At 40.9% G+C, this 13,302-nt stretch overlaps 1 protein-coding gene across 5 annotated transcripts in view; it reads left to right on the forward strand.

The window, feature by feature from the left end:
• LOC110508645 (zinc finger protein 521) overlaps positions 1-1,953 on the forward strand; it is a 144,663-nt gene extending 142,710 nt beyond the window's left edge. For all 5 annotated transcript variants that reach the window (XM_036967105.2, XM_036967103.2, XM_036967104.2 and 2 more), the window contains one exon: positions 154-1,953. In XM_036967105.2, coding sequence (XP_036823000.1) covers positions 154-183 — 30 coding nt within the window. In that variant the 3' untranslated portion in view covers positions 184-1,953. The remainder of the gene's footprint in view (positions 1-153) is intronic.
• Positions 1,954-13,302: the final 11,349 nt, after the last annotated feature.

The raw sequence follows: 13,302 nt of genomic DNA on the forward strand, positions 1-13,302 counted from the left end.
AATATTTATTTATTTTAGGTTATGAAAGTGTTCGAATTCAAACTTGCTAAATGGAAAAAAAATTGAATTAAATCAAATGTCCTTGTGTTGAATTTGATATTGATTCAGTAGTTTCATTCCTTTCTTTCTCTCTCGGTTATTCCTCCATTTCAGAACCACATGTTGACTCAGCACAGCAGTTAACCAGGCAGATTATCAGTGGACCTGAGGAGGAGAGGAGAACCATACGGCGAGGAGGAGAATCATGTCTGACCCGGTCGGTCCTCCAGCCACCTTCAGTGCAATATCCCACTGGCTCTTTTGCGCTGAACTTTGGATTCAGTTCACATCGGGAAGGAACATGTCACACACTAAAAAAGAAGAAAGACGGATGAAAGACAGAGGGGTGAAAAAAGGACAGAAAAACTTAGCTCTGGTCTTTGACTGGTTGTTATTTCAACAAAACTGGCCAACTATCTTTGTAAATAGAAATTGTTCATGTGTTGCTTAATAACTTCAGCTATATTGCAGTCTTATACAGTATTTGCCATTGTACAGTTCTGAACCGTTTGTCCCCAAAAAAAGAACTACAAAAAAATGACAATGCCACTGTCAGTCAGAAGAGGTGGAATTCATCAATAATGTGTTGGTGAAACAGGGTGCCAATGTGGGGTATTATTATGTAGGGAACAGGAAGTTGTGGTATGGTCAGTCAGGACCCTTTTCATCAGTGCCCATTTCCTGTATGTGGACACTATCCTGACCTGGTCACTCGTTACTGAAGCGGGTAGCGGGGTGCTTGATCACCAGCCGAACCTGAGATTGTGACATCACGGGTCTCATTCCAACATGGCTGTCCTTCTAGAAGACCAGCTGAGGACTGAATGGTGCATTTAATCTGGTCCTCCTGCCTGCGCAAGTTCGAATGAAAGGAAGAGAAAAAAAGAAGGAAAAACAGGATAGGGTTCTGATATATGCAAAAGCAGTGACACAGATTTGGAAAGGCCAGCTAGCTCCTCTGGTTGGCACGGGAACAGAGGCATTGTGAACCCCCTGTGTCTCCTAGAGCATTATGGGGGGGGGGGGGGGGGGATCTCCAGCCCACTGATTTAAACCTGTACAATTCTGTTATTAATGTTTACTGCTCGTTCAAGCCTGGAGATTACTGGAATTTTTTTCTTCTCGTTTTTGTTAGCTCTTTGTATTTTAGATTTTTTTGCAATGTGGAATACATCCATTTTGATTTGGGGTTGTTGTGGAGACTATACATGTATTACGTCTCTCTGTAGGGATGTGCTTATGAAACCTATGTCCTGGGCTCTCCTGAAGAGTTCCCAACTTATCCCCTTCCTTCCTCGTTTCCTGCGGTATCCCATTGCTCTGCTCTCTGCTCAAGCTGGAAGCCATTGTGGCGTTATTATACACCATTATAAATCAATCTGTTACAGATGTAGGATCTTAATTTGACCAGTTTTACAGCAGGAAAATCATTCTGCAGCAACAGGAAATGTGAATTATTGTGTGGATTATAATTCATTACCATTTTTGTAGCAGTTGATACATTTTTTGGTTAGGAAAAATCTATTCAAAATCAATTCAAAATCAAGTCAAATCAAGACAAACTTTAGAAGCCTTTTTAAATCTCGAGTACATTACAATATTTCATTTCCTGATATGCAGGACATTTCCTGCAACAACAAGGTGATTAAATTAAGATCCCACATCTGTAAATGTTTTTGCATTCATTGAACCTGAGATGCACTTTTGTATGAAACTTTAATGTTTTGACCTTTTGATTGAGAATTGTTCATACTCAGTTTACAGGAAACTAACCACCATCTCCTGCTGCAGCAAAAGGACAGTTCTCTTCTCTGATGTTATTCAAATGTTATTGTACAAATATGGAGTTCTGTATTTGGCAGACCTCATTTTTGTGTTGCACATGTGATAAAATATTAAACATGTATGAGAAAACGGCTCCTACGGCCCTTCATTTGTGTGTTCATGTGTTTGTGTGTATGTGCATTTGTGTGTTTGTGCTCACGTGTGTGTGTGTGTGTGTGTGTGTGTGTGTGTGTGTGTGTGTGTGTGTGTGTGTGTGTGTGTGGATCAATTAATTTGATTAAGTAACAAGATGGGCCCTTGACAGCATGAACGTGATCATCTTCAAAACCTTACTTTTGGATTTTTGGTTTTAAATCGAATTGCTTCCTTTTAGCCTAGTTAGACCTTTGTTTAACTAGGCAAGTCAGTAAAGAACAAATTCTTATTTACAATGACAGCCTACCGGGGAACAGGTTAACTGCCTTATTCAGGGGCAGAATGGCAGATTTTTACCTTGTCAGCTCAGGGATTTCGATCCAGCAACCTTTCAGTTATTGGCCCAATGCGCTAACCACTAGGCTACCTGCCTTTCCCTTGGTTCCACTGGGGCTTCTGCCTAACGAACAGCTGAGGATCTTAAGGGAGGTCTGTGTTATTAATGACTCCATTACCCATCACCCTGTGCGGTCCCATTCCACACACCCTCGCACCAGGCCTATTAGGGAGCCTGCAGCTCTCCAGGGGACCACTGGAAGGAAATTATGTCTGCACTGAATGGGACAAAGCCCCATATAGTAACATCTGTCTGTCTTTACAGATGATTCCTCATAACAATGAGATGAAAAACAGAAAGTCGAAAAATAACTGTTATGACCAGGGACATGAGTCCGTCATGAAAAAGTATACATTTGACTAAGATGTTGATAGTACTTGGGGTGGGATTCTGAAATACGTTTTGCTATGTTTTCAATAGGATGATCAATGCCACTTTTTTTCAAACCAAAATTAAGATTTGAAATATATCGATTAAAGAAGTCAGCGCTTGGGAATATTAATTTGTACATCGTATACTGTTTCTCCTGCTTGCTGTTTTTATATACCAATACAAGAACATATATAAACACATAGCACCTCCCTCTGGTCTGTCTGTAGGATGGTTGACTGCTCGCAGAAACAATCTTGTCCAGACAAGACTATTGATCACGATGGCGAAAAATGTCACTTTATCTGCGCACGTCAAGGACAATTACTTACACTGGATTCTCCTTCACCGTAACCTAATGAACACTTATTCGTATTGCTGATCAGGTATCTGGTTTGTATTACCCGATGTAGAGGTTTTATCTGCCTTTTGTTTGGACCCCTCTTCATTGTGCTTTTTTGACTGACAATCTTTCCCAATTGAAATGGAATCCCACCACATTCCAAATGCAGAAATGGAATGGAATAGATCTTTCCACCAGTGTTACAACAGATGTAGACTAACGGTGAAATGCTTACGAGTTAAAGGTTAAAAAAAAAATCTAAATAGAAATAGTGACACAAGGAAATAGCACAGTGAATAACAATAACATGGCAATATATAAGGAGTACCAGTACCAGTACCGAGTCGATGTGCAGGGGTATGAGGTAATTGAGGTAGCTATGTACAGAATATGTAGGGAGGGTTAAAGTGACAAGGCACCGGGATAGATAATACAAGGTAGCAGCAGCGGGTGGAAATTTGATGAGCTATTTAGCAGTCTTATGACTTGAGGATAGAAGCTGTTTAGAGTCCTGTTGGTTCCAGACTTGCCGTGCGGCAGCCGAGAGAACAGTCTAAGGCTTCTGTGGCTGGAGTCTTGGACTATTTTTTGGGCCTTCCTCTGACTGTCAAGCAGAACGCAAGCTGGGCAGCCATTAAACAACTTTGCTTGCGTCTTCTCATGCCAGCCACTTTTAATAAGCTTCAAGGGCATTCTAAACGGGTCCAGAACTTTGCGTTGCCAGAGATGGACTGGCCCACATCATCTATTACGTTAAATTGGGTGGCGGCCTCCAGCTCATATTTATGATTTAATTAAATTCACTTGTGAGGCGTATCATCGGAACCACTGTGGCCTCCCTTTCGCGAGCCAGCCTCAGCAATGAAAAACACAAACGCACATGTGCACTTACGCACATGCACTCTCTCTCACACACACAAACACACAAATGAATACAAAAATGTGTTTTTCTGTCTCCTGCCCAAGAGTGAGACTTTGTGGGCGCTTTGGCAAGGGCACTCTCAGGGGCTCGTTTAAAAGCAATATAATTACACAGATCCCAGTCGTCTCCGACAGCAAGTGCTGGACCATATGGCCTGCACGGCCTCTACAGAGATTGCTTTACTGGGCTGATCCTCCATAATATGTCTGCACACATGTACTGTGCCTCTAGAAAGTATTCACACTCCTTTTTTTTTACAGCCTGAATTTAAAATAACACATACACACAACAACCCATAATCTCAAAAAAAAATGTACTAATGAATTAAAAATGAAAAGCTGAAAATTATTCAACCCCTTTGTTATGGCAAGCCTAAATGAGTTCATGACGGAAAAAAAGTCACATAATAAATTGCATGGACTCTGTGTCCAATAATAGTGTTTAACATGATTTTTGAAGGACTACCTCATCTTTGTACCCCAAATATACAATTATCTGCAAGGTTCCTTCTTGCTTACCAAGAAGACGTGTTACAGTTTTGACTTAAATTTGCTTGAAATTCTAATGCAAGACCTGAAAATGTGTCACACCCTGACCTTAGAGAGCCTTTTTATGTCTCTATTTGGTTTGGTCAGGGTGTGATTTGGGTGGGCATTCTATGTTCTGTTTTCTATGTTTTTGTATTTCTACGTTTTGGCCGGCTATGGTTCTCAATCAGGGACAGCTGTCTATCGTTGTCTCTGACTGGGAATCATACTTAGAGAGCATTTTCCCCTTCTGTCATGGTGGAAAGTTGTCTTTGTTAGGAGTACTATGCCCTTGTAAGCTTCACGGTCGTTTTTGTAATTTCTTGTTTTGTTGGTGACATTTTAACAAATAAAAGAAAATGTACGCTCACCACGCTGCACCTTTGTCTCATTCCGACGACGGCCCAGAAAGACTCACAGCTGTAATCACTACCAAATGTGATTCTAACATGTATTGACTCGGGAGGTTGAATACTTATCTAATCAAGATATATTAGTGTATTAGTGTATTTTTTTTATGAATGTTTTACAAATGTTAGAAATCCATTTGAATCCCACTTTGTAACACAACAAAATGTGGAAAAGGTCAAGGGGTGTGAATACTTTCTGAAGGCACCGTACTGTACTTTCAGAACAAGAAGAATCAGCAGGAGAAGCTCTCTAGTCTGTTGACCTCTACTGCCACAGGCGCACTGTAGTGTATGATTCATGAAAGAATAATGAAACCTAGTTGGGTATGTATCCAGCATGCTGAAAAAGCACTGTTTTGGCTCTGCAAAAAACGCAAACACCAAACATCAGCATGGAACTCTTTCTTTGCTTCTTTGTGCTCCCTTAGCATCTCCTTACTGTCATTTCTTCTTCTTTTGTGGAAGAAAAATGATTTTGTGAAAACTGACCAGGGTTTAGGCTGAGCATTCCTCTCACTGAAGGGGACCTGGGAGACCTCTTATGGCATTCAATATGTGCGCCCAAGCGTGAGATCCAGATCCATTTGGCCGGGGAATCCGTGGGGACAGTCTAGGGTAACCCAATCTCTCACACTGCTCCCTAACTCTCCTGCTCCCTCGCCCAGAGAGCCATCTTTTCACTCCAAAACTGTGTCAGCAAAATGGACGTCATTGACTCTCCATGTCCAATTGAATCTGGGGAAAAAAGGGGCCTCCTTTGTTATTTTTTTCCCAATTCACTGTATTTTCGTTTTCACTTCTTTCTCTGGTGAATGTTTTGTGTCAAACTTGAAATGTCTAGTAATATACTCTATATTTTAGTGAGTGTGCCCCATATAGAAAAGAATCACGAAAATCAAATGAGAATATTTAATGGCAAAATAAGATTATTTGTAATAAGTAATCTACTAAGTATTTGGTAAGATACTGTTTAGCCTTGTACATGTATGTCAGTGGTGTATTTGTATACGTGTTAACTTACATGACTTATGTGACAAACACAATTGAATACATGACTGTGATCATTTTCCTACATAAAGTGCTGCTTGAAAGTATGTGAACCCTACAGGGCTGGTCATGATTTTCCTATAAATATATTAAAATAAAGATATAAAATCCTTATCTAAACCCCAATTTGTAATAAAGAAATTCCAATTAAATGACAGAAACAAAAAAAATGATATATTTTCATTGTTTATATAACAAAAGTGGTTAATTTAACAGAAACTCAGATTTGTGTGTGAACCCCTTCAGTCGATAGCTTGTGGCACCTCCATTAGCAGCGATAACTTAGAGTAAACATCTCCTGTAGCCGGTAATCAGTCTCTGACATCTGTTTTGAGGGATTGTTTCCCACTCCTCCTTACAGAACTTCTTACAGCCAATTGAATGAGGTTTGAGTAGTGTCTGGCATGAACTGCCCGCTTCAGGTCCTTCCACAGCATCTCGATTGGATTTAGGTCAGGATTTTGACTTGGCCAATCCAAAAATTAATCTTCTTTCTCCTGAGCCATTCTTTGGTAGATTTACATGAATGGTTTGGGTCGCTGTCTTGTTGGACGACCCATTTTCGGCCCAGCTTTAGCTCCTTGACTGATGGTCTGACGTTCTGTTCCAGAATCTCCTGGTTTACCTCAGAATTCATGGTTCCCTTAATGATGCGGAGTCATCCAGGTCCAGAGGAGGAAAAGTAGTTGAGATCTTGACATTCCCACCACCATGCTTGACTGTTGGAATAAGGTTCTTTGGGTGGTAGGCGGTGTTGGGTTTTCGCCAAACATAGTGGTATAGATTGTGACCAAAAAGGTCCATTTTGGACTCATCGGTCCAGGGAATGGTCTTCCAGAATGCTTCAGGTTTGTCCAAGTTGTCTCTGGCAAAGTTAAGACGGGCAGTTTGGTTATTTTCTGACTGCAGAGGCTTCTTCCTAGCAACCCTCCCATGAATGGCATTTCAATTCAGTGTTCTTATTGTTAAAGCATGCACAGTTACCTGAGATGCAGCAAGGGAGGTCTGCACATCTCTAGATGTTATGTTTGGGATGACTTTTACCTGATTTATTATTGTTCTTATGGCTCTTGGGGATTTTTTGGAAGGGCGTTTACTTCTAGGCAGAGGTGCAGCCATTTTAAATGCTCTCCATTTGTAAACTACTTCCCTTACAGTTGCACTGATGGAGCTTACATCTTTTTGAGATTATTTTATAGCCTTCCACAGAATGATGTGCTCTCACGACCCTGAGATCTCCTTTCCTCTCAGCAGGGTGTGCATTGGCTGGGTAATACAAAACTGACCAGGTTTCTTATCTCTATTTATCAGAGTCCCGCCCAAACTCTTTCCTAACGATCTCTCCTTTGATTGGTTCATTTGGTACCCAATTATTTACCCACCTGATTCTACTTACCTACTTGATTTAACCAATGCAACTTGGGGTTCACTTATTTTTGCACCTGCACTAATTCTTTTTTGATTTTGTTTTTCTACTACACGCTTGATTTCCTCTACACCAACATATGGTATTGGTAAATAGAAACCTGTTATGTCAGATCAAAAAGACTGGTTCGGATTATTGAAGATTTCATGGTAAAAACAAATAAAGGGGTTCACGTACTTTCAAGCAGCACTGTATATATGGTATGACGTTTGAGCATAGCCGCAGGAAGTAGGGGTGCTGAGCATCCCCTGAAAAATCGTAATAAAATGAAATAATTATATATATATATATATATATATATATATATATATATACAGTGCCTTGCGAAAGTATTCGGCCCCCTTGAACTTTGCGACCTTTTGCCACATTTCAGGCTTCAAACATAAAGATATAAAACTGTATTTTTTTGTGAAGAATCAACAACAAGTGGGACACAATCATGAAGTGGAACGACATTTATTGGATATTTCAAACTTTTTTAACAAATCAAAAACTGAAAAATTGGGCGTGCAAAATTATTCAGCCCCTTTACTTTCAGTGCAGCAAACTCTCTCCAGAAGTTCAGTGAGGATCTCTGAATGATCCAATGTTGACCTAAATGACTAATGATGATAAATACAATCCACCTGTGTGTAATCAAGTCTCCGTATAAATGCACCTGCACTGTGATAGTCTCAGAGGTCCGTCAAAAGCGCAGAGAGCATCATGAAGAACAAGGAACACACCAGGCAGGTCCGAGATACTGTTGTGAAGAAGTTTAAAGCCAGATTTGGATACAAAAACATTTCCCAAGCTTTAAACATCCCAAGGAGCACTGTGCAAGCGATAATATTGAAATGGAAGGAGTATCAGACCACTGCAAATCTACCAAGACCTGGCCGTCCCTCTAAACTTTCAGCTCATACAAGGAGAAGACTGATCAGAGATGCAGCCAAGAGGCCCATGATCACTCTGGATGAACTGCAGAGATCTACAGCTGAGGTAGGAGACTCTGTCCATAGGACAACAATCAGTCGTATATTGCACAAATCTGGCCTTTATGGAAGAGTGGCAAGAAGAAAGCCATTTCTTAAAGATATCCAAAAAAAGTGTCATTTAAAGTTTGCCACAAGCCACCTGGGAGACACACCAAACATGCGGAAGAAGGTGCTCTGGTCAGATGAAACCAAAATTGAACTTTTTGGCAACAATGCAAAACGTTATGTTTGGCGTAAAAGCAACACAGCTGAACACACCATCCCCACTGTCAAACATGGTGGTGGCAGCATCATGGTTTGGGCCTGCTTTTCTTCAGCAGAGACAGGGAAGATGGTTAAAATTGATGGGAAGATGGATGGAGCCAAATACAGGACCATTCTGGAAGAAAACCTGATGGAGTCTGCAAAAGACCTGAGACTGGGACGGAGATTTGTCTTCCAACAAGACAATGATCCAAAACATAAAGCAAAATCTACAATGGAATGGTTCAAAAATAAACATATCCAGGTGTTAGAATGGCCAAGTCAAAGTCCAGACCTGAATCCAATCGAGAATCTGTGGAAAGAACTGAAAACTGCTGTTCACAAATGCTCTCCATCCAACCTCACTGAGCTCGAGCTGTTTTGCAAGGAATGTCTCTCGATGTGCAAAACTGATAGAGACATACCCCAAGCGACTTACAGCTGTAATCGCAGCAAAAGGTGGCGCTACAAAGTATTAACTTAAGGGGGCTGAATAATTTTGCACGCCCAATTTTTCAGTTTTTGATTTGTTAAAAAAGTTTGAAATATCCAATAAATGTCATTCCACTTCATGATTGTTTCCCACTTGTTGTTGATTCTTCACAAAAAAATACAGTTTTATATCTTTATGTTTGAAGCCTGAAATGTGGCAAAAGGTCGCAAAGTTCAAGGGGGCCGAATACTTTCGCAAGGCACTGTACATACACAAAAACACATTCTAGGCTATTGATTAGAACTTAGTATAACGAGCCAACACACTATGGTGCATGTTACCCAAAATGGGGATTTAAAAGAGTGAGAAAAAGAGAAAGTACACGAGAGAAATATACATTTGGGTGAATTTGTCAGCTATGCTTATTCTAACCCTAGCCTTGCCCCAAACTGCCGCTCTTATGGGTCAGAATATAATGTTGTAATTACGCGGGGAAGGTCTCTGTGGATTCTCCGCGTGGACAGTTCAGGCTGCTCAATGACGCACTTCTCCAGCGCAACTGGAAGGGATCTTCTGAGGACAGACAGCTCTGTAGCTCAGAGCTCACAGCGTATGAATGAAACAGTGTAGATATCACAATTCGATGGGAGGTGGAGGCTAGGTGGTTCGACTTGAATTCACCCGCTTAGACACAGCTACTCATCCGTAGCTTGGGTAGAAAAATATTTATTTGTCTTCAAACATGTGTTGCGTTTTGGGTTCGTTGACTTTTTAGACCTCGGCTGCAGCTTGGGTCACTTAGTCTTATCTGTAAATTCTTCACTCACAGGTTTTACACCCTCTGGTCAGAAGTGGGCGTAACCGCCTTTAGGGCAATTCTCTGGGCGTACCAAGTTAAAAGGTAAGGTCTAGATTTTACTCAAATCCAATTTTAGACAACTAACTTCACCTTTCATCTTTACTAAAGCATTCTCTTTGATTTGGACATTTTCCACACAACGTACAATGTATAAACATCAAACATATACTTGGTAAACTGTTGACGTTACAATGTTTTCGTAATAACGTAATCTATTAACCTTTAATAACAAAACAAATTACATACATTTTTCATTTTCCATCTATCGTCATGACCACCATTGTGGCTGATGGAAACCATTGTTCCAAAGTCCCTTTATTTCATGTTTAATGTTCTAACCCTAACCCTAACCCTAACCCTAACCCTAGTTCTCCATAGTAACAGGACAAAAGGAATTTGTCTGTGGCCTAAGATTTCCCATGGGCGTGAGGGGTCATAAAACCCCCACATCTTCAGACCCCCAGATCTCTCCTCCTCTGTTGGGGTTGAGAGATAATCTGTAGGGTTGTGGTCTCCTGTAACCTGACCTGATCAGGACAGTCATGACACTGCGTTGTCTTGGCTGTGTGCTTAGGGTTGTTTTCCTGTCAGAAGGTGAAACTTTCCCCCAGTCTGATTGCTCTGGAGCAGGTTTTTATCAAGGACTTTGCTCCGTTCGTCTTTCCCTCGATCCTGACTAGTCTCCCAGTCCCTGCACCACTGAAAACTGTTGTTCTGATTAAAGAAGCAATAAAACTGGCCTTCTTTAGACTAGTTGAGTATTTGGAGCATCAGCATTTGTGGGTTCGATTGCAGGCTCAAAATTGCCAGAAACAATGAACTTTCTTCTGAAACTCGTCAGTCTATTCTTGTTCTGAGAAATGAAGGCTATTCCAATGTGAGAAATTGCCAAGACACTGAAGATCTTGTACAGGGCTGTGTACTACTTCCGAACTGGCTCTTACCAGAATAGAAAGAGGAGTGGGAGGCCCCGGTGCACAACTGAGCAAGAGGAAAAGTACATTAGAGTGTCTAGTTTGAGAAACAGATGCCTCACAAATCCCCAACAGGCAGCTTCATTAAATAGTACTTGCAAAACACCAGTCTCAAAGTCAACAGTGAAGAGGCGACTCTGGGATGCTGGCCTTCTAGGCAGAGTTCCTCTGTCCAGTGTCTGTGTTTTTTGCCCATCTTAATCTTTTCTTTTTATTGGCCAGTTTGAGATATGGCTTTTTCTTAGCAACTCTGCCTAGAAGTCCAGCATCCTGGAGTGGCTTCAGGACAAGTCTCTGCATGTCCTTGTGTGGCCAAGCCGGAGCATGGACCAGCCGGAGCTTGGACAATTCTGCAGAGACCTGAAAATAGCTGTGAAGTGACGCTCCCCATCCAATCTGACAGAGCTTGAGAGGATCTGCAGAGAAGAATGGGAGAAACTCCCCAAATACAAGTGTGCCAAACTTGTAGCGTCATACCCAAGAAGCCTTGAGGCTGTAATCACTGCCAGAGGCACATCAACAAAGTACCAAGTAAAGGGTTTACTTATGTAAATGTTAAATTTAAATTTTTATTTGCAATAAATTTGCAAACAATTCTAAAAAGCTGTTTTTGCTTTGTTATTGTGGGGTATTGATGATGAAAAATAAATTTTTTATAAATTTTATAATAAGGCTGTAAAGTTTCAAAATGTGGAAAAAGTCAAGGGGTGTGAATTTTTTCTGAATGCACTGTAGTTACATTTCTCCAGCCCCATCCCTCAGCTGTTCACCAAAAACTTCGATTTTTGGTTGAGATGGATATGTGAATCCAACACATCTGTTATTCATTTGTAGACCAACTGGATATTGAATTGTGTTCAAAGGGCTCACTCCGCCACTTTTCAACCTCATATTCATCATCTCCAGCACCATACCCGTGTCTACATATGAGAAAACAACACATTTAAACATGTTGTAGTAAAACTAAATAAAGTCATTTCTACCCAATGACATCATCAAAACATTCTATAAATAGTGATTTGCAGTGAAGTAGATAAAGGGCTTCATTGCCAAAATCATTAAGTATCCCTTTAAAAGAAGATTGTTGTAATATCTGACTTATATAGGTAGGTAACCTGTGGACATACCATTGACAAAAGTTTCCCTTTAACTGTGTATGTGTATTTGCTGCTATATGTATTACTCACAAGTTCCAGGTAGAACATGTAGTCATCTTGTTAGATTCTTCTATATCTTGAGGGTCATTGGCTCTCAGTGAGATCCATCTTTACAGGAAGTCTTAAAGATAAAAAAAAAAAAAGACTAATCACATTGACTTAAAACAAACATAGAAACTTAAGGCCTATAGAAGTGTGGATGGCAAGAACAAAAATATCGCAACATCTCAACGTCTCAGGTGATAATTGGACCAAAAAAAAGTGTAGCTGTGTATATCCAATATCAGTACATGGTGTTTTGGAGGAGATTCACAGAAGCTTGGCAACAGAGAAACACCTGCCCCATGCAACACCATGTGCTGTCTTCCTCTAATACACATGACAGCACAGGCACTATGATGCATCACTACAATACTACTACAGTGTAACAAATATTACCTCAACTGTCTGTAATACAACGATCCATCATAATGTTAAATGAACTGATTTTATTGGAGATATCGATGTAGCTTGGCCCTATGTGATCTAGAGTTCAGCTTACTCTTGAGCTGTGTTCTTCCCACTTACACAGTTAGCTAGCTGTATGTACGCCACATTATTGATATACAGTTCTCTCTCTCTCTCAAATTTCTCTTTGTCTTTATCCTTACCTCCCCATCACACTGGCATGCAGGTGCCAAGAGACCTCCTGTGGGTTTGACCCCACATAGTCTATATTTCATTGCTTGGTGTTTAATTCATTTTGGAGAATAAAAAATATAATCCTGTTTTAAGTGCCTGGCTGTCTTGTTGGGTCTGCTAGGGCAGTGTGGTAGGATGGGAGATGATGACTGGAGGGAGAGACTCACCTTCAGCTTCTCCCAGTTCAGGAGGCAGGGGGGATCATTAGCCATCAGGGCCGCGGGAGGGAAGGGGGGGGGGGGGGGGGGGGGGGTGGACAAAGGAGGGAAGAGCCGATCACTTGCCTTCGCATGGCCTCTGCTCTGAGCCTGAGTGAGTGGGAGAGTAGGAGAGAGCCAAGCAAGAAAACAACAACTTTAGTAATATGGGCATATATACTGTAGATAGAGAATGTAAGACAGAGAGACAGACACAGCAATACTGAAGATAGAAAGGGTATGGTTTAGCTGTATTCGGGCTAATGCAACTTGAATCATTCATTCCATGGTATTATACAATATGTTTGATTGAATGCTTTACCGACAGAGGGGGGTAGGCCCTAACACTACAATGGAGATGTTTTTTGTTGTCTTATTTTT

Source organism: Oncorhynchus mykiss, chromosome 28 (genome assembly GCF_057628025.1).
Source record: "Oncorhynchus mykiss isolate SJ-2025 chromosome 28, ASM5762802v1, whole genome shotgun sequence".
Classification (NCBI taxonomy): Eukaryota; Metazoa; Chordata; class Actinopteri; order Salmoniformes; family Salmonidae; genus Oncorhynchus; species Oncorhynchus mykiss.